A 23076-nucleotide genomic window follows, 5' to 3' on the forward strand; every position below is an offset into this window, starting at 1 on the left:
TGACTTCAGTAATCTTTTATTTGGATACGATATTGATAGAGATAGTCATGGGCTAATTTTTAGGGTACAAGTCATTATTTTAGTCAACATTTTGTGTGGAGCTTTGTATAACCTCAGAGTATCAAAATTAGAAAATGAGAGCAGTGGTCTGTAATTCAGTGGGGGTTGGTGTAGTTAAGGGTTTACGAGAACACTGGCGGTGGATAGGCGCTTGGGTTGTTTGGTCTCTTGGCCATTGTGAATAGCGATGCCATGAACGTCAGTATTTGGTAGCTATTTTTAAGCAAGCAAACCTTTATTTTTTTCTTCTTTCTAGTACATGTATGGTTTCATTTTTTTGCATTTATTTATTTAAAAAAAGATTTTGTTTATTTATTTGAGACAGAGAATGAGAGAGAGAAAGAGAGAGATGGAATAGGGAGAGGGGGAGAGGGAGAGGGAAAAGCAGATTCTCTGCTAAGCAGGGAGCTGAGCAAGGATGCACCAGGGGGGAATGGAAGGTCATAGGGGAAGGATGGGGGGAGGCTTGGTGCTTGATCCCAGCACTCTGGGATCATGACCTGCGCTGCAAACAGACGTTTAACCGACTGAGCCACCGAGGCACCCGATTTTTTTGCATTTAGTTATCTTACCTATTTGAGGTTTATTTTGGCTTTTAGTGTGAGGAATAGGTCCGATTTTATCTTTCTTCCCCCCAAATAACTATCTAGTTGTTCTAATACCATCTATTAAAAGTTCATTGTTTCCCAGCGATTTGCCACCTTTATCAAATATTAAATTGAGCTTTCTATGGAACTTCAAGTCTGTGCCTTTGGTCTGCCTGTCCTACACCTAGCACTGGCATTTGGTGTCAGAGTAGTAGGCTACTACTAGTAGCCTAGTAGTACTAGTCTACTTAATACCTAGTAGGGGACTCTCAGGTAGCTTGGAGAGTAGGGAGCTTTGCCCAGGGCAGAGATGTGTCTTTCCATCCTTCTCCAAGGTGGTGGTGGGAGGAGAATTGGGGGATTGGATGGCTTGGACAAGGGACGAAGCTCCTCCCCACCGTGGTGTGGGAGGGGTTAATTTGTCCTGGGGAAGAACCTCATTTTCCTGGAAGCTCAGACTCCGTTCTGGCATGCGTTTGTTGTGTACCGAAGGGTGTTTAATGAACACAAGAGAGCTCAATTATTTCCACTCTGGACATGGACATTTATTAAGGCTCTGGCATGCTCCCTGGAGCCACCCCAGAGCAGAGTCAGTCACCGCGCCGTCTAGGTCTGGCAAGGCTGTTTGAAGCGTCTCATTGTTCTGTCGATCCAGGGCATGAAGCTCTTAACCCTGGTGAAGACTGCTGGAGGAGTCCCCCTCCTATCTCCATAGGAGACAACGCCCTGGGCCACACCGTTACACACCAGGGGGCCTCCGGAGTCGCCCTGTGGGCGCGGAGAGAAAAAGACCCTAAGCCACGCCTCCCCGCTGCTCCCCCTGCCCTAAGGCCTGGCTCTCAGAGAAAGCAAGGGTGGGTGGGTGAGATGGGAGGGCAGTGGAGGTATGCAAGTCAACCTTCTGGATCTTTCCATGGCTGGGCTTCAGGCCTGGCTACAGTTACTGTCTGTCACTCAACCCATGTCAGCATACCTTCCCCTTTGGCAGGAAAGCCCTGCACGTGTATATGTTGTGTGCCAGCTCCTCCTCCTGTTCCCCTGGGGACCGGATGGATGGGAAAAGCCCCCACCTCACTCTGCTCTGACCCCACCAGACTGTGCGGGTGGGGGTGGCCGTGGGGATAGAACTTGTTCCTACTGCCCAGCCTGCCCCGGCCCCTGTGTCGGGCAGTGCTGGCAGCTGCCCGCGGCCTTACCATGAAGGCGGACTTCCTCTGCCCTGGGTTTCCCACACAAATTTGCGTTTGGCTGTCGTAGAAACGGAAGCGATTGGAGCACCTCGAGTCCCTCTGCACGGTTAGCTGCACCTCGTGGAGTTTGTTTGTTCTCCTGTTCAGGCCCAGCAGGCCCCAGCCCGCCACAGTGCACCTGTTCCCCGGTCTCACCCTGCCCGGCCCCCGAGGCAGAGCCACTGGCCTCACAGCTGACGTCCGGCGCATTCTCTTTGCCAGCTGGCAGGAGGAGGGCAGGCACTCAGGGACTGTCTGTGCCGAGAGCTCGGCCTGCGCTCCATCCCCACCCGGGACTCTGCCCCTGCTTCCTCCCCCGAATCCCATGATGGCGAGGCCCCCTGGCACTGGGCGCAGACTGGGGGGGGGGGCAGAGAACCAGAGGGTCAGAGGGTCGGGGCGGGCCGTACCTGCACTAACATGATGTCATTCCTGGTGGTCTGGGGATTATAGCCAGGGTGGCGGATGGCTCTGAGCGCCCTCGTGTGCTGCTGGGTCCTTTCCCGCCTCTGGATGTTGTGGGCCCCCATGATGACGGTGATAGTTCTGCAAAAGAGAGGTGGCCCAGAGGTACGCTGAGCCTCAGGAGCTCTGCAGGGCAGGTGGACAGCCCCGGGCAGCAAGACTACAGCTGAGGGAGTTGAAGGGGCAGGGGGGTTCAGGGGCCCAGCGCTCTGTTCTTCTCCTCAGCCCTGAGCTGGGGGTGGTGTGGGATGCGGTGACTTTGAGTTTTGCTTCCCCTGGAAGAAGTTGAGAAATAGCTTAAATTCCTATTTTGAACCCCAGCAGGTGCCTTCATCAGCCCCTGCTCTTTTCTGATCATGTCCCCTTTTGGTGCTCATTCGTCCTGGCCTGTTCCCCGCCCCCAAAGTCCCACCGGTCTCTTTTTCACTCCTGGAGCCCTGCTTTCACACCTGGCCTGCGGCTCCCCGGGGCTGCGGTCCTGGCCGTCAGGGAGCACCTGAGCTGCTCACCTTCCCCAGCAGTGCGCTGCAGTCAGCACGAAGTCGTTTCTCACCAGGAAGCCCCCGCAGGCTAGGAGCCCATTTGGAGACTGGATTCGGAGAAATGCCATGTAGGGGTGGGAATGAGGCCTGGCCTCACGGCCTCCGATGATCTCCCCTGGAAGGAAGCATTTGGCACTGATCTCTGCGCTCGCGGAACCCGCAGTGTGGGCACCAGGCTGGAGGCTCCAGAAGGGCTCGCAGATGGGGAGCGGGGAGAGATGATGCAGGGGAAGGAGCAGCTGGCCGTGAGAATTGGGTGTGCAGGGCCCCACACTTTGGGAGAGGGCTCCGGGGTTCTGCCGGAAACACCGCTGGCTCCCTGTCCCAGACCTCAGCCCCCTCCCAGCTCCCCGGAGAGCAGCCCCAGCCCCGGGGGAGGGGGAGGGGTCAGCTCCAGGCGGGGTCAGCTTCAGGCCCCCACCCTGAGGAGAGATGGTCTGCGGCTGGGTGGCAAATCCGGAGCCCTCTGGAGAGGGCTGCCCCAAGTGCCCCAGGGCCTTTCCTCCTCAGGGACATTCCCAGGTCCCTCCCAGGTGTGCTCAGGGCCCGCTCACGACCAGCATGGGACTGGATTTTCAGAATCTAGACAAGAGCTGTTGGTAGTTCCTGCGTATTCTTATTGCCTCGGCTCGGAGCCCTGGGCAGCAGGACGAATTTAGAGAGCACACTGATATCACACGTACTGCGTGCTGGGGCGATTCCAAGAGTTTTATGTACACTAACTCAAGTCTCCTAGAACTCGAGGAGGTCTGCATGGGTATCGTTCCTAATTATTATAAATGAGGAATTCGAGGGGCTGTGAATTCAAATAACTTGCCCAACGATACAGAGTTAGGAGGTGTCTAGGCAGTCTGGCTCCAGGGTCTAGGAGAGGGGTCGTGCCTGAGGTTGGGGACGGTCACTCACCTGCCCCAGCCCCAGGGGGTAGGAGAAAGGCCATCAGGAGCAGGAGCGGCGGCATCTTCTCGGGAAGCCTGCCCCAGTCAGGTGCTGTAGGTGCTCTCTCCTGCCTGACTTGTAGCCCCCCGAGAGAGAGGAAGGAAGTCTGGGGGGCAGGAGGGGGCTCGAGAACAGTTCCATTCTCCTGCTGGTGTGATAGGTTTCGTCACCCAAGGCTGCCCAGGAGGCTTGCCCACCAACTGCCAGTGATCTGGGGGGAAGAGAGTGGTCCCAGCCAACACCGCAGGCGTCCGCACAGCAGCTGAGTCAGTGCTGGCTGCACAAATGGGAACCTGGGGCAACGAGGAAGGGGGCTTGGGGCGCCATGTCCCAGAACCCTAAGCCCACCAAATTCAATAATATCCCAACAATGCGTGAAAGCTGGTAGCTGCCTCTCTCCACCATGTCCAGCCTCTCCAGGGTTAGAGCCTCAGTTCTTTGGAACTTCAGGGTTCCTCCAAACGCACATTTCCTAGATTGCTTATTTAATTTATACCATAGTAAGGTGTGGACATGGGGGAATGAAAGACGGGGGTGGGGTGGTGGTGGGCTGTGGTGAGGACACCAGGAATAAGTCAGAGGAGGCAGAAGAGGGAGGAGGAGGAAGCCTGCCTGTCTTTACCCTTTGGCCCCTGGACCCCCTGTGGATACCTTTGCTGCTCCCAATTCTTTCTAGAAGTTGGCAAGGCAGGTTGAGTAGCTCTCCTGAGTGGGTACAGGGCACTCCCAGGGAAGGAAAAGGGGAGAACAAGACTGTGCCACTGATAATTACTTTCTCAGGACACTTGAGCCCCAACAAACTCTCAGTGAAAATTATGACCCAGTTGAAGATTTCTATTTTCCTGCTTCCTACTCAAGGTGAGCGCTTTTGTGTCCCAGAAGGTTCCCTGCACACAGAAAAGACCCTGGCTGAAAGAAAAGCAACTAGATCCTTTTCATCCGTGATATGAGTCCAATTCACCTAATCCCCATTCTCTGCCCCAGGGACTTCAGGGGAGGGAAGGCATGCTGGCTGTGCTCTCTGGAATCCCAAAAGAACGGCCTGTAATACAGAAAGTACGCGCACTCCGCAGCGAGAGTCAGGCCTCGCGGATCACTGCAGAGTAACACAGACACCCTCACAGATACTTAGAAGACTCTGTGGGTGCACAGATAAACACTGTAACACGGTATAATTTTTGCAAAAGTGTCAGAATTAAAAATTAATACAACTCTTTTTTTTTTTTAAAGATTTTATTTATTTAGTCAACAGAGATAGAGACAGCCAGAGAGAGAGGGAACACAAGCAGGGGGAGTGGGAGAGGAAGAAGCAGGCTCCTAGTGGAAGAGCCTGATGTGGGGCTCGATCCCATAATGCTGGGATCACGCCCTGAGCCGAAGGCAGATGCTTAACCGCTGTGCCACCCAGGCGCCCCCAAAATTAATACAATTCTTAAACTTTTATGGATGTGAGAGCCCCACTTGAAAATCTTACGGAAATGAAGGATCCTCTCCTTGCATATAAATATACCTGATTTTCACGGCTGCAAAGGACTTAATTCCTCTGTGATACCTGCTTAATGATTGCAACCTCATGAAATTTCTTTATGCATCTGAAAAGTAATATGCAGAAAAAAGAGAAAACATTATAATGGCTTTATTAGTGCCTTAGCATTAAGGGTAATTTTAATTTATTAATCTATTAACTTTTTCAACACTTTATTTTTTTAAATTTTTTAAGAAGATTTTATTTATGTATTTGACAGAGAGAGAGACAGCCAGCGAGAGAGGGAACACAGGCAGGGGGAGTGGGAGAGGAAGAAGCAGGCTCCCAGCGGAGGAGCCTGATGCGGGGCTCGATCCCAGGACTCTGGGATCACGCCCTGAGCTGAAGGCAGACGCTTAACGACTGAGCCACCCAGGTGCCCCTCAACACTTTGTTTTAAAACCATTAGTCGAACTTCTTTTTTAAAGATTTTATTTATTTATTTGGGGGGGGCGGGGTGGAGGGGCTCAGCAGCCAGTCTGCTAAAGTTTCTGTCTCCCTCTCTCTGCCCCTCCCTGCCACATGCATGTGCTCTCTCTCTCTCAAAAATAAATAAATCTTTTTAAAAAAGTCACAATGGTAAGTTCATTCTGGGGTTGGAGGGCAGAGAGGGCATTTTTTACCGGGAAGAGACACTTGGGGGGGGGGAATTCTGAAATTTGGCCATTGTTGTTTAAGTTTTGGGTACTTTTCATGGGTGTATATTTTGCAATAAAAATTCTTTAAAAGTCTGATTGCCAGGGTTGGGGATTAGACAGAACATTTGGGTAGAGAGTGGAATGTGGGAGACTAAAGAGGGGCACATATGTTTTTAATGTTTGTATTTTCTATTTTAATAAAAATTGTGGTATTGGAACAAGGAAGACTGTGATCCATTTCACAATATTCATAGCTGGTTACATCTACTTTTGACTGTTTTATTACATTTCCGTCAGTTACAATAGTTTTCTCCTCTGGGATGTTGGGACATTAAAGTAGGATGTTTCCCATCTCCTCCCAGGCCCTGTATACTGCTAAAATGCAAAACCGCTGGGCAGGCAGTTGCCTGCTGAGGCCGGGCCACTTCCCTCTCTGTCCCTTTGATGCTGCTTTGGTCAGAAACCGATCTGGTTGCTCTTGGCATCGTAGGAGACCAGTGCACTACTGAGGCATTCCGGACATTCTCAGGGCTGCCTCAGTATCACATTTAGAAGGACAGATTGGAAGCTCCTTGGGAAGTTTCCGCTGATGAGCTTCTGATTGTGTTTGGAGTGCCAGTGCTGGGCGGGGGGCGGAGGGGGAAGCAGGTGTCTGTACTGTCGTCTTCCCACACACACGTGTCTGCTGGGACTGAGACTCTCTTGCCAAGAACTGGCCTGTGCTCTGCTCCAGTAGGAAAGAAAGGGTGACAAGGGAAATTCTAGGCGGACATATTCCCTGAGACCCTCTTCCCGCAATGCTCAGACCATCCAACTCTTCAACAATAGGAGATCAGTAATCTTTTTTTTTTAATGATTTTTTATTATATTATGTTAGTCACCATACAGTACATCCCCGGTTTCCGATGTAAGGCTCGATGATTCATTAGTTGTGTATAACACCCAGTGCACCATGCAATACGTGCCCTCCTTACTACCCATCACCAGTCTATCCCATTCCCCCACCCCCCTCCCCTCTGAAGCCCTCAGTTTGTTTCTCATAGTCCATAGTCTCTCATGCTTCATTCCCCCTTCTGATTACCCCCCCTTCTTTATCCCTTTCTTCCCCTACCGATCTTCCTAGTTCTTATGTTCCATAGATGAGAGAAATCATATGATAATTGTCTTTCTCTGCTTGACTTATTTCACTTAGCATTAGGGAGATCAGTAATCTTAATTCTAATATATTCATGGGGGTGAAATGCTATCCAGCCATCAAATAGCATCATGTTTTGAAGGCTGCTTCATGGCACGGAGCACTTTGCATCATCTAATAGTAAGTGGAAAAAGTAGAATGTGGAACTGTGTATACAATTTGATACTAATTCTTTTAAAAAAGAGCAACAGCCAGAACAATCAATTTATGACTCTTATTTTCCCTTTTATATTATCCAATTTTTTCTAAAATGGGTATGTATTGGTTTTACAGGCAGAACTTTACAGGCCCAAAATTTTGGGCCTGCGATCTGTATAAACAGCAAACACGATAAGGAATTGTGGTAGGCGAGCTAGCGGTTTAGCCAAACAATCTCCTTTTCTTCCGGGGCACCTGGGTACACGCCGTTGTGCAGCCTCACTTGACATTAGGTGTGACTATGTGACTGTTGTAGCAAACGGGATGTGACAGAGATGCTGTGGGTACCTTCCAGACCTGGCCTATCACCTGCTCCCCTGCCTGACCAGCCAGGTTCCTCCCCTACCTGGTTCAACCCAGATGAACTCGGGAGCTTGGAAGCCATCTTTAGGAGCCTTGAGTCTGGGCTCCTTAATCATGGGCACGCATGCAATTTATCGTCCCAGCTGGGACACTCGAGAGTAAAAGGGGGCACTACTCACCAGGAACATTCACTTTAGACTGTTCGTGAGCAAGAAATAGGTTTCTATTGTGTTAGTCACTGAACTGCTAAAGTTTATTGGTAGGACACTTAGTGTTATCTTAACTAACACATGTACCAACTTACTTAAGCCTAACTTCTTCTTTTCTTTTCTTTTTTTTAAGGATTTGTTTATTTGTCAGAGAAAGAGAGAGAGAGAGAATGGCAGGCAGAGGGAGAAGCAGACTCCCTGCTGAGCAGGAAGCCTGATGTGGGACTGGATCCCAGGACCCTGGGGTCATGACCTGGCAGACACTTAACCTACTGAGCCACCCGGCTGTCTCAAGCCTACCTTTTACTTTTTTTTTTTTTTAAAGATTTTATTTATTTATTCGACAGAGATAGAGACAGCCAGCGAGAGAGGAAACACAAGCAGGGGGAGTGGGAGAGGAAGAAGCAGGCTCATAGCCGAGGAGCCTGATGTGGGGCTCGATCCTAGAACGCTGGGATCACGCCCTGAGCCGAAGGCAGACGCTTAACCGCTGTGCCACCCAGGCGCCCCAAGCCTACCTTTTTCTGACATGGAATGTTTTCTTCAATTAAATTGTTGTTTAAAAAAAAATATTTTATTTATTTATTTGAGAGAGAGCATGAGAGGGAGAGCACGAGAAGGGGGGAGGGTGAAGCAGACACTCTGCTGAGCAGGGAGCCTGACTCGGGAAGGCGGGGGGTGGGGGGGTGGGGGGTGGAGCTCAATCCTGGGGCTCTGAGATCATGACCTGAACGGAAAGCCGACACTTAACCGACTGAGCCACCCAGGTGCCCTCAAATTGTTTTCTCAATTATAAAATTTAAATATTGCATACATTAAAAAATAGAAAGAAACAAAATGTCAGCCTTAATCCCACCACCCAACTGACCACTGTTAACAGATGTATTTTCACCTGGGTGTTTTTCAATATTTATAGAGGTGTGATTATAATATATTTGGTTTTGAATTCTACAGTTTAAAATTAGCCAACATGGACCTCTCCACATCTCCCTCTGTTAATGAATATCTGTTAATGAGTATTGTTTTAAGATCGCATTCGTATTTAATAAACAGGCTTTTAAGTTAATTAAATAATACATAAAGTTGCAGAAACATTAGGAAAATGGATATATAGGAAGAATAATAATAAAAACCTAAAAGGAAAATACACCTGTGAGCAAAAATTCGATTTTTTTTTTTTTTTGAGAGTAGGATACACTGCTCTCAGTTACTTCTGACTTAACTATACCTCGGAGCATTCTTCCATGGGGCAAAATATAATTCTATTTCATAACTTTAAAGTTTCCATAGTGTTTAGCAGTACATAATTTTAAAAAAACGAATCCCCGCATTAGTCCTGGACACTGGTGTTGTTTCTAAGATTTCACTTGTGTAACAAACGTGTAAGGAATGACCTTGCCCAGTTTTCTCCGTGCGGTTGATGGGTAGGTCCAGGACTCCTTTGTTCCTTTTTTGTTTTTTTTTATAGAACCTTTGTGTAAAAAGTGTGAAAATGCCATCTTCTCCATGTCCTACAGAATCCCAGTTGTGAATTTTTCTCAGAGAAACAAAAAATTAATCTTTTGATTTGGATTAATGAATGAGATTTTACTTTTTCCAAATGTCTTTTTTTTTTTAATAACTTGCCTATTAATGTTCCAAGCTTAGTTTGCTTTCTTTCGTTTCCTTAGCCTAGTTTTCTAGAGCGGTGGATAACGTAGATGTCAACGGCTGTATAGCACATTCATGTCAGTGTGCCATATTTCACCATTTCCCTAGTTTTTTTTTAAGATTTTATTTATGTATTTGTCAGAGAGAGAGAGGGAGAGAGAGAGCGTGCGTGCGAGCAGGGGGAGGGGCAGGCAGAGGGAGAAGCAGGCTTCCCGCTGAGCAGGGAGCCTGATGCAGGACTCGATCCCAGGACCCTGGGATCATGACCCGAGCCGAAGGCAGCTGCTTCACCGACTGAGCCCCCAGGCGTCCCTCACAATTTCCCTATTTTGGACATTAATACTGATTCCAGTCTGAGGTCTATCGTTAAAGAGTGGTGTGATGAATGAACACCTTTTGAATAACCTCCCTGCATGCGTGGGTGCACACACACACACACACACACACACACACACACACACTTTAAACCTTATATAGGACGAAGTTCTAGAAACAAAAATCACAAAATCAAGAGAGAGAAACAGGTGCGAACTGACTTAGACATCATTTTAAGGGAATATCGACAGCAGCCCCGTCTTTCGATGCTGCTACGGTCCTTGTAGGGTGATAGTGTTTCTTCCTAATGTGTATCATACTCGGTCAAGTGCATCCATCAGGTGTGAGGCGAACACCGACCCATCAGGCTCTGTCTCTCAAGGCCACACACGTCCGCCCCTGGCGCTGGAGGTCCTTGGCCACTCTGCCGCCGGCTCAGGCTTACACCCTGGAGCTCCGTGGAGCTCTTCACGGTGCCTTTCCGAGGTCTCTACAATTCTTCGGTGTGGTGGCTTCTCCTAAGGGTGCTGTTTCTCCTGCTGGGCCCGAAGCTGCCCCCCGGCGTGTGCAGCTCCTACTGTCCGCTTGCTCAGCTCCACACGCGCACCTGCCTTAATCTCACCTGTGATGTTGCTGGTGCTGGGAGCTCCAGGGCACGCTTGGCAGACGGGCGGAGGCACAGTCGCATGTGGGAAAGTGGCTTTTATGTGCTTTTCACCTTATTTTTCAATGTGCTGGATTTTGCTTTTTCACATTCATGTGATTTATTTGTTATCCTTTTCAGGGAAATTCTCTTTTTGATGTGGGTCCCACCTGAGTCAGTGTTAGGCCAGTTGTCCAGCTATTGTGAGTTTATTGTGTTCTGTCACCTCCAACTCGCTAGTGGTGCTGTTTGAAGGATCGAGGGCTCTGGGGCACCTGGGGGGGCTCAGGCAGTTAAGCGTCTGACTCTTGATTTCGGCTCAGGTCATGATCTCAGGGTCCGAGCTCAGCGGGGAGTCTGCTTGAGATTCTCGCCCTCTCTCCCTGTCCTCCCCACTCCACTCTCACATGTGTGTGTGCTCTCTCTCTAAAATAAATAAATATTGGGGCGCCTGAGTGGCACAGCAGTTAAGCATCTGCCTTCGGCTCAGGGCGTGATCCCAGCGTTCTAGGATCGAGCGCCACATCAGGCTCCTCTGCTAGGAGCCTGCTTCTTCCTCTCCCACTCCCCCTGCCTGTGTTCCCTCTCTCGCTGGCTGTCTCTATCTCTGTCGAATAAATAAATAAAATCTTTAAAAATAAATAAATAAATATTTTAAAAAAAGGATACAGGACCCTTAAATAAGGATTATCTGGTCACAGTGAACTATCTTGCGCCTGAAATGTGGCATTTCATGGGTTTGTGGACAGCCTTCGACATATGAAATAAAAATAAGGCTGCCCTCCCTTCCTCACCTCAGGACGTGGCCTCTACCGTGCATAGATTTGGAAACCTCGGGACTCGTGGGTCTCCAACTTTCTTCCAATTTCACATTGCCTTTCTGGAACCAAAGTCATGCATGTGAAACTGTAACGTGCAATACAGAAAAAATTCAGGGATTTCAATTATTTTCAAGACTGGCTTTCTCATGGATTATTTTATTTTATTTTTTTTCTTATTGTGTTCAATTAGCCAACATATAGTACGTCTCGTGGGTTCTAAATACAGATCCATTTGTGCCAAACCCGAACTGCTTGGTGGAAGGAGATGGAAGGCGAATTTAGGAGACATTTCTCACAAAGTTTCCCAGTGGCAGGGACAGAGCCTATCATGTGCCTGGCACAGAGAGAGAGATGAACGTTTGATCTGATGGTCTGCGGCCCGGAGCCCTCTGGCTCACCAAGCTGCCGTAACCCAGGTTGCCAGCAGGGGGAGATGGGGTCCTGAGACCGGGCCAGGCTGAAAGGGGCTGAGGCTGTTGAGTGACTCCACAGGCTATGGTGGCTAAGCCCCTGGGGGATGGGATGCTGGTTTGGACAGAGGGACTCAGCTGGTCCTACCCTTCGGAGGTGGGTACTGGCTTCTCTGATAGGCATCCAGAGGGCTGGCAGCTCAGGTGCCAGGATGAAAGACAGAAGCTGTTGTGGGATGGGCAGCCAGGGAGGAAGTCTGACTAAATTCAGTGCTGAGCCCTGGGCAAGGCATGGAGGGGAACCCGGGGTGAGGCTGGGGGAGTTGTGCGCAGTCCTGGCTGTAGGAGAAACCTGCCCCTCCCTGCAGAGAGAGAGCCCCTGGAAACAGGAAACTGAGTGCCCATGCCATGGCCCCCTAGCCTCCTGGGTCCCTGGAGTTACCCCCTTTCTATTGACCAAATTGTTACCTTGGTGATGGAGGTTGGCTTAGAGAAGTTAAGAAATTTCTAAGGCCCAGAGGGGATACTTTTTGGATTGCCCTTCTGTAATAGAGTTTAGACTGAACTTTGGCAGAGGGCTAAACACCGAAGAGGTGTACTTGAGAAATTGATGAGAAGCTAGGCAGCATAGGGTTTGGGGGGGCAGAGGGCCGGGGGCGGGGGGTGGGCAGCAGAAGACTGCCTGGAGCAGTGTAGCTGGGTACCGGAAGTGGTTCAGTGAATGAATAAGACCTCAGTCATATTCACTCTAGAGATCCATTTATTATCGCCCTGCCATCCCTACCCCCCACCCCCCCAGCCCCCAGTCCCAAGGGATTCTTGCCTCTGCCCCAGAGAAGATGGCCAAACACAGAGGGAGGTCAGTCTCATGCTTGCTTCAGAGGCGTTTCATTGTTCTCTTTATCCAGGGCAGGAAGTGGGAGACCTTCATGAAGACCCCTGGAGGGGTCCCATCCGGTTTTCCATAGGAGAAAGTCCCCTGGACCACGTTGTTACACACGAGGGGGCCCCCGGAGTCCCCCTGTGGGCAGAGAGAGGAAGGACTGAGCAGGCCTCCCGGTGGTCCTGCCCTCCCCTCTGCTGCCCTGGGGATGGGTGGTCTATGTCAGGGGACTGCATGGGAGACTGGGCCCAGGGCAGGCCTTGTCCCCTGTCTCAGTCCCTGGGCTCCAGCCTGGCACCGACTGTTCTTCCTAGTGTCACCCAGGCCAAACCTTTCTCTCCGATCCTCAGGGAAACTCAGGGGTGGGGGGGGGTGGGTAATGCTGCTGTGGGATGGCAGATCCTTCCTCCCCTCTGTCCCAACCCACTTGGGGGAAAACTGAAGACTGATTTGTGGACCCAGCTGCCCAAGCTCTCAGGCTGAGGCACGAAGATACGGCCACTCCCACACCCCGGACTCCCCCCAAGTTCCTCTCTCCTGGGGCCTATCTAGGTAGATGCTGGAAGCCTGACCTTGAAGCCGGTCTTCATCTCCTTCGGGTCTCCGACGCAAAGCTGGGTGGCCCCGCTGTAATAGCCATGGAAGAGGGATTCACACAGCCGATCCCTCTGCACTTCCAGAGACGCCTCCTGCAGAGTGGTTGCTGAAGTGCTCATTGAGACCCGCCCCCAGCCGGCCACACCGCACACCTGCCCTGGCCTCACCCGGTTCTTGGTCCCGGGCAGGCGGAGGGACCTCACAGCGGCAGTCTGCTGGGCCTTTCTCTCCAGCTGATGGGAAGAGGCGAGAGAGTCCAGCTCAGCCAGTGGCCTCTGGGCCTGGACGCCCGGATGAGGAGGCACTGTCTTCTCTCTGCCCTGAGCCACGGGGACTGGTCAGGTGGCCAGGGTGGGAGGGAGGGAAGGGACAGGTCCCAGTGGGAGGAGGAAACAGTCTGGACCCAGGAGAGTAAGAGCAGCAGGGAGGTTTCCTTACCTTCAGTAACATGATGTCGTTGGAATAGTTCTTCGGATTATAGTCTGGGTGGGGGATGGCTGTTTTCACGGGGATGACCTGCTGGGTCTTCTCCTGTTTCTGGATGTTGTGGGCCCCCAGGGTGACCTTGACGGAGCTGCACAGAAAACAGAACAGAGTGCGGGTGTGTGGAGTCACAGGATACGGCCCAGGGGCCGTGAAGGGCAGGTGCAGCTAGCAGGACTGGAGCTGAGGGGGAAATCGACGTGACAGATGAGTCCTGGATCCTCTTTTTTCCAATGACACTGAAGGTAGGGCTTCTTCGAGCTTTCTTTTGCCTTCAGACAACACTGTGAATTTACTCTGAGTTTGCATTTTGGCCCTAATGCAAAGAGCCACGGCTGCTTTCTTTGCCTGGTGTGGTCCCTCCCTTTTCAACCGTACCCCTTGCCCTCACATCGGACCCTCTGACCCCAAAGCTTACCCGTCCTGCTTCTCAGCCTTTTGTCACCCCCACCATGCTTTCAGCTGGCTCCTCTGATGGGCTCTCATAGGCTTGAGTTACCAGGAGCCCCGGGTGCTTCCCTGGGCTACAGCCCCTGGGGAGAGGACAGGGGTCCCTGTTGGGGTCTCAGATGTGTAGGCTGGCTGCTGCCCCTCACCTTCCCCAGCAGTGAGCAGCCGTCAGAACAAAGTACTTGTGCACGAGGACACCGCCACACCTCTTCTTCTTGCCCTTATCCAGAAACTGAACAAATGCCATGTAGGGCCGGGAGTGGGGCTTGGCCTCATGGCCCCCGATGATCTCCTCTGAAAGAAAAGGCTGGAACATGGGGTGTCTGGGGGCGGCTGTGGTCAGGAGGGAAGGCTTAGGAAGGTAGTGATAGAGGGCGGGGTGTACAGCGCCCTGTGGACCCCAGGGTGGGCAGTCCTCCAGGTTCTTGTAGCAGGATGACCTTTCTTGAAACTCGAGCCTCAGAACCTCCCTGAGAAGGGGGCAGTGCTCGTTCTCCACATCCTACTTCAGACACACATATGGAGGAGATAAGACCTACCTTCAAGACGATGGAGCCCTGGAGCATGGTGGACAGGACTCCCTTGGCGCCTTGTTTCTCAGTGAATCTCCCAGGTGCCTCTGAGCCTCTGCTAACATCCCGATGGGTGCCATTTTCTAATAAACTACCTATGAGTTTATGGAGTTGGATTTTCTAAAATCCTCATGTCCTAGGGGCTAGCACATGGTCTCAGTAGACATTTTGAAGTTGCAGAAAGGAATGGCCTGCAGTGAGCTTTTGGCTGAGGTTGGGTGCAGACGGTGGTGGCGGGATGCGAGGCCACAGGAATCGGGGAGGACACTGCCGAGGGCCCCGGACAGGCAGGGAGAGGTGGTGCTGGCAACGGGCTGCACAGGCCTGGGGCTGAGCTTTGGGTGCACTCATCTGGCTGCTGCTCAGATCAGCAGCACCCTGGGCTCCTCTCCCAGGCAGGCGTGAGTGGGAGGAGAGCGCTGAGAAAGTTAACTGGTCTTTAGGCTGGGTCCAGTGACACCCCCCACTACTGCGGTCCGTTTGTCTGAGCTTACCTTCCCGGGGTTGGAGTGAGGGCTTTTAATTACCTGTCTTCTGTAGCTTTGTATCTTCTACCAAATGCCTTTCTCCAAACAACTCATTTTCCAAGTGACAAGAAGGAGGCTAACCCCTACTAACCCTTTTAGTGAGCACCCTTTTGGCCAGCCATCTTCGTTGAACGTCTGTCTCGCATCAGAGCTGTTAGTCTGGGATTGGGGGAGGAGCTGGGATTCAGAAAGTTCCTGGGCTCCAATTGAGGACAATCCCTGACTGTGCTGGACAGAAGGGTCAAGAGTACAGGGGGCTTTGTGGGATGGGCTCAGATCTCTGGAATGGGGATGGTCACTCACCTGTCCCAGCCCCAAGGGGCAGAAGAAGGGCCAACAAAAGCAGGAGTGGCTGCATCTTCCCTGAAGTTCTGCCCAGGTCAGAGCTGTTGGTCTTCCTTCCAGATACAGAGGCCTGAAGGGAGTGATAGAAAGGTGGCTCACTGATCTCCTGGGCCCCTTCGAACTCTGCTCCTCACATAAGATGGCTTGTTGAAGTTCTCTGGCTTAGGTTAGGTGAGAATGGTGCAGCGATCACACTTGCACTCCCACTGCTGAGTCATAAGGGGAAAGCAAGAAGAAAGAACTAGAAAGTGAAGGCTGTGGCTCCTGCCAGCTGGAGGGCTGGTACCTCAGAAGCCCCTCAGTGACTGACTCAAGAATGTCTCCATTTCTCAGCTCTTGGCTCTTTTTCCATTCTGAGGAAATCATGAATGATTTTTGAGCTAGCTAGCTCCAGGGATATGAGAGACACAGCTCCTGCCCTGAGATGCCGATGGTCGTCTGGGGCAGACTAAGAATCTGTGCTGAGTACATTTTCCCACAGTCAAAGCACACTCATCAATGGCAGACATTTGGCAAACCACTTTTTCTTTTCAGCCTGCCTTCTCTGAAGTGGACGTTTTAAAAATGAGATTACTTTTTCTGAATACATTCTTATATAAGAGACTTAGAGGTTGTTGAAAAATGGAAGAAAAAATTTATTCAATAAACTATAGGCCATAGGACACCTTTGAAACCATAGGACACTTTTTTTTTTTTTTAAGATTTTATTTGTTAATTTGACATAGAGAGACAGCCAGCGAGAGAGGGAACACAAGCAGGGGGAGTGGGAGAGGAAGAAGCAGGCTCATAGCAGAGGAGCCTGACGTAGGGCTCGATCCCAGAACGCTGGGATCACGCCCTGAGCCGAAGGCAGACGCTTAGCGACTGAGCCACCCAGGCGCCCCCATAGGATACCTTTGAAACACAACTTTTTATTGTAAGGAGTTTCTTTTGGACACACACACACACACACACACGGAAATAGCTTGAGGTGGGCAGAGGCTGGATCAGAGCAAGATGAAAGAGCACTCTCAGCATCCTTTGGGGCTGCGGGAAGATGGGCGTCAGGGCACCAGAGGCTGTGCTGGGCTCTGGGACCACGGCAAGGCTGTGACCGGCACTTGGGCCAGGCCTGGGAGTACCTACCGAAAGGCCTTTCTGAAACCCTCAGGCTCCCAAGCTGCCACTCTGATTTGGGGAGGGAGTGTTGCATGGGGTGAGTTACAGCTTTCCAGAATCTTCCTGCCCATTTCTATTAGGATGAAGTGGCCCCCTATCCCAGAGCTTCTTAGGTGGTCCTCCTTCCAAATGTGGATTCCTTTATCTTGCCATTTGGGGGTAGGATGGGGTGAGGGTGTAGGTATGAGATGAGGTAGGAGGGCAATATGGATGAGATAAGAGGGTCCTCTAGGAGAGGGTCATTTTTCTTGGGGCAGTGTCTCTCTTTTCCTGATGGAACTTGCATTCAGCCTGGCAGGGGGAGGTGGTGCTGGGAGGTGTATTTGGAAGGAGCTGGGTATCAAAGCAGCATGACTTTTTATTTTAGAGAAATATGAACAGATGGTTGCTGGACACATGGTAGGTAACTAACAAATGTTGTTTTGGGGATTAAAGGAGGAATCTAATTTCGACTCAAGAGATGGAAGTTTATTAATCTCTGGCAGCCTCCTCTCCACCCCCTTTCCTGGGGCAGTTCTGGCCTCTGCCCCAGAGAAGGTGGGCAGATTGATCCTGGGGCATCTTAGGCTGGTCCCTGCAGGCTGAAGCATCTCATTGTTCTTTCTATCCAGTGCAAAAAGCTCGAGATCCTGGTGTAGACACGTGGAGGTTCCCCATCTGTTTTTCCAAAGGAGACAATGCCCTGGGCCACATTGTTACACACGAGGGGGGCCCCCGGAGTCTCCGTATGGGCAGAGGGAGGAAGGACTGAGTTGGGCTTTCTCTCGGTCCTGTCCTCCCTGCTGCCCCTGGTAGGTGGTCTCTGTTAGGGGGCCGTGGGTGAGATCAGGGCCAGGGCAGGCCTTGTGACCTCCCTTGGTGCTCAGGCTGCAGCCTGGCCCTGATACTGCCCTCCTGGGCATGGACAATGTGGGGGATCTCACCTTAAAAGAGGACTTCTTCTTTTTCGGGTTCCCCACACACATCTGGGTCCTGCTGTCGTAGAGGTTTCTGTAGCATGAGATGCATCGCTTGTCCTTCTGGACTTCAAGCTCTACTTCGTGCAGCTTCCCTGCCCGGGAGGTGCTGTTCACGCGCAGGCGCCCCCCGCCGGCCACACTGCACACCATCCCTGGCCACACCCGCTCACTCCTCTTGGTGCAGCCTGAGGGGGGCTCACGGTGGCAGTCAGGTGAGCCTTCTTTTCCAGCTGAATGCAGAGGAAAGGAATTCTAATCTACCGATGGCTCACAAGGACTCCAGGGACAGTCATGGGGTTGACTTCCTCGTAGCTCTGGGACAAGTGAAAATGTCATACCGGGACAGGAATGAGGTCACAGGGGATGCAAAATCCCCAGGAATAAGGTGTGCAAGAACCAGTGGATCGAGGGCCGTACCTGCAGTAACATGATGTCGTTGAAGATGTATTTAGGATTACAGTCTGGGTGGCGGATGGCTTTTGTCACCGGAGTGACCTGCTGGGTACTCTCGTGCTTCCTGATGTTGTGGGCGCCCAGAATGACGTTGATGGAGCTGTGCAGAGAGTGAGTGGGAGGTGGGGTCACAGGAGGTACAGCCCAAAAGCCGTGGACGAAACAGGACAGCTCAGGGCTGGAGTGGAGAGGAATTCTAGCGGATGGGGCCCCGGGGCTGAGCATCTCTGAACCCGCTGCTTCTTGGCAGCCCAGGCTGGGTGGCAGTTCTTGGAAAAGGGTTCCCCATGGGGAGTTGACAAAAGGGTGGGCTTCCAGGCACTGCTTTTTACCTTCCCTTGCAGTGAGCTGCTGTTAGCACAAAGTCCTCACGTACAAGGAAACCCCACAGGTTTTGCTTGGATTCTGGATCCGGAGAAATGCCATGAAGGGACGAGAATGAGGCTTGACCTCATTCATGGCCCCCGATTATTTTCCCTGAAAGAAACATTTTATCCTGCCTGCTGTGCTCATGGAGCCAAAGGCTGGAGGAGGGGAGATGGGGATAAACCGAAGCAGGTGAGAAGGAGTTGGGGTGGCAGAGAGCAGAGTCGGTAGTAGCCAGCAGCAACCAAGAAGGGTTCCTCGGGCAGCATTCCTGGCTTGCAAATGACCCACAGGACTCAGATTCTACCTCTAACAAAGAGAAAAGCAGTCCTTGTTCCTTAATTCCTGCTGTGGACACATACGGTGGCAGATGGAATTTGCGTTTGGAACAAGCAGTGAAGTCCCCACAGGTCCTGGAAGATCCTTTCCCTGATAGTATCTGGGTCCTCTCAGACCCTGCTGAGCAGCTCCTTACGTGTAATGTTTGCAACACGAGCTCAGCATGCTCATGCTTGTGTTGTGGGTTGTGTTTGATCTTCGCTAGAGCCTGACACATACTAGGTGCTCAGTAAATGTCTTAGCTGCGTGAAGGAATGGCTCCCAGTTAGCTGCTGAATGAGTGTTGGTTGCGGTTCTAAGTACCAGGAAATATGGGACCTGCCAAAGCCATTGTGCCCATTGTGGCTGAAAAATTACTGAACATTAAGGATTAAGGGGACCAGGATGCCACCAACTCTGGGACCAACTGGGTCCTTGGCTTCTTTCTTGGGCAGCATAAGAATGACAAAGCTTGGAGAACTGGGTGGAGATTGAGGATAGATTTTAAGATATTGAGTTAGAAAGTTAGTGGGCCTTGGGGCGCCTGGGTGGCACAGCGGTTAAGCGTCTGCCTTCTGCTCAGGGCGTGATCCTGGCGTTACGGGATCGAGCCCCACGTCAGGCTCCTCTGCTATGAGCCTGCTTCTTCCTCTCCCACTCCCCCTGCTTGTGTTCCCTCTCTCGCTGGCTGTCTCTATCTCTGTCGAATAAATAAATAAAATCTTAAAAAAAAAAAAAAAAAGAAAGTTAGTGGGCCTTGCTTTGAGTACAGAAGCCAGCCCCTTTCTCCAAACTGCCCATTCCTGGGGCCTTAGTTATTTCTCATTCCCACCTTCTACCTTCTTCTAGATGCCTTTGTATAAGAACCCAATTTCTGGATGATAAGTGTAGGACCTGGGGAGGGGGTAGGACCTACAGCCCCCCTGGGGAACAGCCTTCTGCCCTGCTATTCATGCTGAGTGTTTACCCTGCTTCAGATTTGCCCATCTTTGAGCGAGGCTGGCAAATCGGATGTGGGATAACGAGTCTGCAGGGCCAGGATGTGCCTGAGTGTAGCATTGGAGCAGGGCTATGCCACATTGGGATGGGGCTGGTCCTCTGTTGGGGGGGACAGTCACTCACCTGCCTCAACCTCGGGGGCCAGAAGAAAGGCCACCAGGAGCAGGAGTAGCTGCATGTCCCCAGGAAGGCTCCCCAGGTTGGAGCTGCTGGTATCTCCTCCTAGTCTCCTAACCCCCGCGTTCCTCTCTGGTGTTGCAGTCTTCCTCTGAGTGCCTCCTACTGCTGTCTGATCAAGTCCTGGCCTGAGTGAAATAATTTATCAGTCACCGCATCAGCACGGGTAGCTCTTGACCATACCAGCTGAGAACAGGAACCACAGGCTACAGGTGGGGTGGTTAGAGACGTCGCACCCGTGAGTAGCTGGGCCCTGAGCTTCAGAAGCCTGAGCCTCCTGAGGATAGATCCAAGAACGTCTTCTTTTCCTTGGCTCTCTTTAGACTGTCAGGATGATCCTTCAGTGAGCCCTCTTGTGTTGAGACTCAGGGGTATTGCAGGTGAGATCCTTTGCTTCTGGTGGAGGAGTCAAAATCACCAGAGGTCTGTTAAGGGTGGTGAGGGCCAGTTAGAGGGATGGACTGAATAAACGGTGTGGTTTAGAACAACAGCATCCGAGCCAGGCACTTCTGAATGTTGAAGAGTCTAGAAAGTCCCGGGCTTTGGGGATGCAGCAGGAACCACGGTGACCTGAAGAGCAGAAGCGATTCTCCATTTTTCCAGCCATGTGAGCCTTTCTGATTCTAGTTTGCTTCTGCACAGGTGGGAGCTTGCAGTCATGACAGAGACCGTTTCCGGCTTGTCCGATTGGGTGGGTGTCTAGAGTCAAACTTAGATTGCCTTCGGGCAATTGAATATTGTGGTTTTTGCCATTTGAATCTGTACAATGACATTCATATCTGCTACTTCTTTTTTTCCATTTTTTTAATAATGATTTTTTATTTTATTATGTTAGTCACCATACAGTACATCCCCGGTTTCCGATGTAAGGCTTGATGATTCATTAGTTGTGTATAACACCCAGTGCACCATGCAATACGTGCCCTCCTTACTACCCATCACCAGTCTATCCCATTCCCCCACCACCCTCCCCTCTGAGGCCCTCAGTTTGTTTCTCATAGTCCATAGTCTCTCATGTTTCATTCCCCCTTCTGATTACCCCCCCTTTCTTTATCCCTTTCTTCCCCTACTGATCATCCTAGTTCTTATGTTCCATAGATGAGAGAAATCATATGATAATTGTCTTTCTCTGCTTGACTTATTTCACTTAGCATTATCTCCTCCAGTGCCGTCCATGTTGTCATATCTGCTACTTCTTAAAATTTATTTTATTTTTATTTAAAATTTTTTTTATGTATTTATCCGTGAGAGAGACAAAGAGCACACGCTTGCGAGTGAGTGGGGGTAGGGGAGTAGGGGCAGAGGGAGAGGGAGAAGCAGACTCCCCGCTGAGCAGGGAGCCCATGCGGGGCTCCATCCCAGGATCCCAAGATCACGACCTGAGCCCAAGGCAGATGCTTAACCGACTGAGCCACCCGGGTGCACCTTACACCAGTTACTTTTGAAGCAAATGAAAACAAGGCTGCCCTGTCCCTTAGGTGAAGAGGATGGTCAGTAAACAGTTTGGCGAGTTCACATCTAGGAACTAAATGACGAACGTCATTTCCAGATCCCATACACTGCTGTTCTATGGTCACATGCAATAATATTTATACAGACTATAGCCAGCAATAAAAATAACCACAAATACTTGCTTCCCGTGGACTTCCCAAAGAGACGTAGGCCACATGGACTGGTGTGAAGAAGGGAGAAGGGGTTCGATGGTTTAAGTGAAATTCAACAGTGTCAGGTTCGCCTGGGCTCAGGTGAGAGGGTTTGCATTCTGTCCAATCAATGCCTGACACTTAGTAGGTGCTCAATCAGCATTTGCTGGTCGGTCGATGGAAAAAACCATCCTTTCCAGTCCTACTGCACAGAGGAGCCCTTTCTAAGTCACAAGGCTGATGTAACCCAAGGTGGCCAGCAGGGAGTCTCAGCCTAGAGGTTGGCAGTGAGAGGGACTCAGGCTACTGAGTGACCAGGCAGCCAGTGGACCCTGAGCACATGGGGAGACACTGGGCTGGATGGGGGGGGGGTTGAGCTGGCCCTTCCCAGGTGACAGATGAGGCCAGGGGTTCTGGAGAGCCACCCCACCAGCCCTGTCCTCCATGGATGCTGTCTGGTGCTTCTGCTGGGGCGTGAGCTGGGCCGGCGTCTCAGTGGTGAGGCCCTGCTGGAACTTGGGTGTTGTAGGTGGAAGGGAGGGGAGGCAGGGGCCAGCTCAGATCAGTGCTGTCTGGAGGGGACAGGAGTTGGTGGCCACTGAACACTCTCAGCGGTAAGCAGGGATGGAGAAGAAGGGGCAGCCAGAGACTCGAGGCCGAGCTGGTGCCTGAGCTCAGAGGAGGTCAGGGAAGGGAACTCAGTCGAGGGGAGACTCCAGAGCTGCTCAAGAGACCCAGCCCCACTCCGTGCCAGCTTCCTTGGCTGTGGGAGAGAAATGTCCTGCTTGAGAAGGTCCCTGTCACTTCCCAGTGGGATAGGGCTATGTCCTTGAGCTGTAGCCCTAGACTGTGCCAGCTTGGTGTCCAGGACCACGGTGTTACCCCCTTCCTCTCTGCCAGAGATCACAGAGGGAGGGGGTAAGATGTTCGCCCTGAGCCCAGATGGGCACCCAGGCCCAGAGAGGTACACGGTTTCTCCTGGTGGTGCTCAGCTTCAGCCCTGGCAGAAGGGCAGGCTCTGAGAGCCAGGTGTAGGTAAGAAGGAGCTGGGGGGCACCTGGGTGGCTCAGTCGTTAAGCGTCTGCCTTCGGCTCAGGGCGTGATCCTGGAGTCCTGGGACTGAGCCCCGCAACAGGCTCCCTGCTCCGCTGGGAGCCTGCTTCTTCCTCTCCCACTCCCCATGCCTGTGTTCCCTCTCTTGCTGGCTGTCTCTCTCTGTCAAATAAATAAATAAAATCTTTAAAAATAAAAAAAGAAGGAGCTGGAAAGAACTCTTCATGGGGTAGGGGGAAGTGGGGTGGAGGATGAAAAAAGAAGCAGAAAACAGCAGAATTGTGTCATTGGCCTTGTAAGCACAGAGCTGATGCCAGGAAATGCAGTCAATGAATAAACAAGAAACCAGCCCTTCACACTCAGG

The 23076-nt window shown here is 51.4% G+C and overlaps 2 protein-coding genes and 1 pseudogene across 3 annotated transcripts; all 3 read right to left on the reverse strand.

The window, feature by feature from the left end:
- Positions 1-1253: 1253 nt before the first annotated feature.
- On the reverse strand, positions 1254-3856 carry LOC113246003 (cathepsin G). The gene is made up of 5 exons (XM_026486408.4): positions 3790-3856; positions 2851-2998; positions 2287-2422; positions 1844-2098; positions 1254-1415 (listed from the first exon to the last, which is right to left on the reverse strand). The coding sequence occupies exons 1-5, from the start codon at positions 3842-3844 to the stop codon at positions 1254-1256; spliced, it is 756 nt and encodes a 251-aa protein (XP_026342193.1). The 5' UTR covers positions 3845-3856.
- Positions 3857-12471: 8615 nt separating this feature from the next.
- On the reverse strand, positions 12472-15752 carry LOC113245993 (granzyme H-like). 2 transcript variants are annotated; one of them, XM_026486396.4, is made up of 6 exons: positions 15545-15752; positions 14289-14436; positions 13648-13783; positions 13377-13442; positions 13185-13301; positions 12472-12750 (listed from the first exon to the last, which is right to left on the reverse strand). In XM_026486396.4, exons 1-6 carry the CDS (start codon positions 15597-15599, stop codon positions 12607-12609), a joined length of 666 nt encoding a protein of 221 aa, XP_026342181.2. In that variant the 5' UTR covers positions 15600-15752; the 3' UTR covers positions 12472-12606. The 2 variants fall into 2 exon arrangements, with proteins under 2 accessions (XP_026342181.2, XP_026342180.2); XM_026486395.4 differs by having other exon boundaries at positions 13185-13442.
- A 1554-nt stretch (positions 15753-17306) lies between these two features.
- LOC113245995 (mast cell protease 1A-like) lies at positions 17307-20017 on the reverse strand (annotated as a pseudogene).
- Positions 20018-23076: the final 3059 nt, after the last annotated feature.

The sequence above is a fragment of the Ursus arctos genome, unplaced genomic scaffold (assembly GCF_023065955.2).
Source record: "Ursus arctos isolate Adak ecotype North America unplaced genomic scaffold, UrsArc2.0 scaffold_37, whole genome shotgun sequence".
In the NCBI taxonomy this organism is placed as follows: Eukaryota; Metazoa; Chordata; class Mammalia; order Carnivora; family Ursidae; genus Ursus; species Ursus arctos.

Coding starts and splice junctions, on each gene's coding strand:
- LOC113246003 (XM_026486408.4), bottom strand. CDS start 3,844: ATGCCGCCGCTCCTGCTCCTGATGGCCTTTCTCCTACCCCCTGGGGCT. Junction 2,999..3,789: donor ACCCCCTGGGGCTGGGGCAG/GTGAGTGACCGT, acceptor GCTTCCTTCCAG/GGGAGATCATCGGAGGCCGT. Junction 2,423..2,850: donor GCAGCGCACTGCTGGGGAAG/GTGAGCAGCTCA, acceptor TCTCTTTTGCAG/AACTATCACCGTCATCATGG.
- LOC113245993 (XM_026486395.4), bottom strand. CDS start 15,599: ATGCAGCCACTCCTGCTTTTGTTGGCCCTTCTTCTGCCCCTTGGGGCT. Junction 13,784..14,288: donor GCTGCTCACTGCTGGGGAAG/GTGAGGGGCAGC, acceptor TTTTCTGTGCAG/CTCCGTCAAGGTCACCCTGG. Junction 13,443..13,647: donor ACGACATCATGTTACTGAAG/GTAAGGAAACCT, acceptor TCTTCCCATCAG/CTGGAGAGAAAGGCCCAGCA.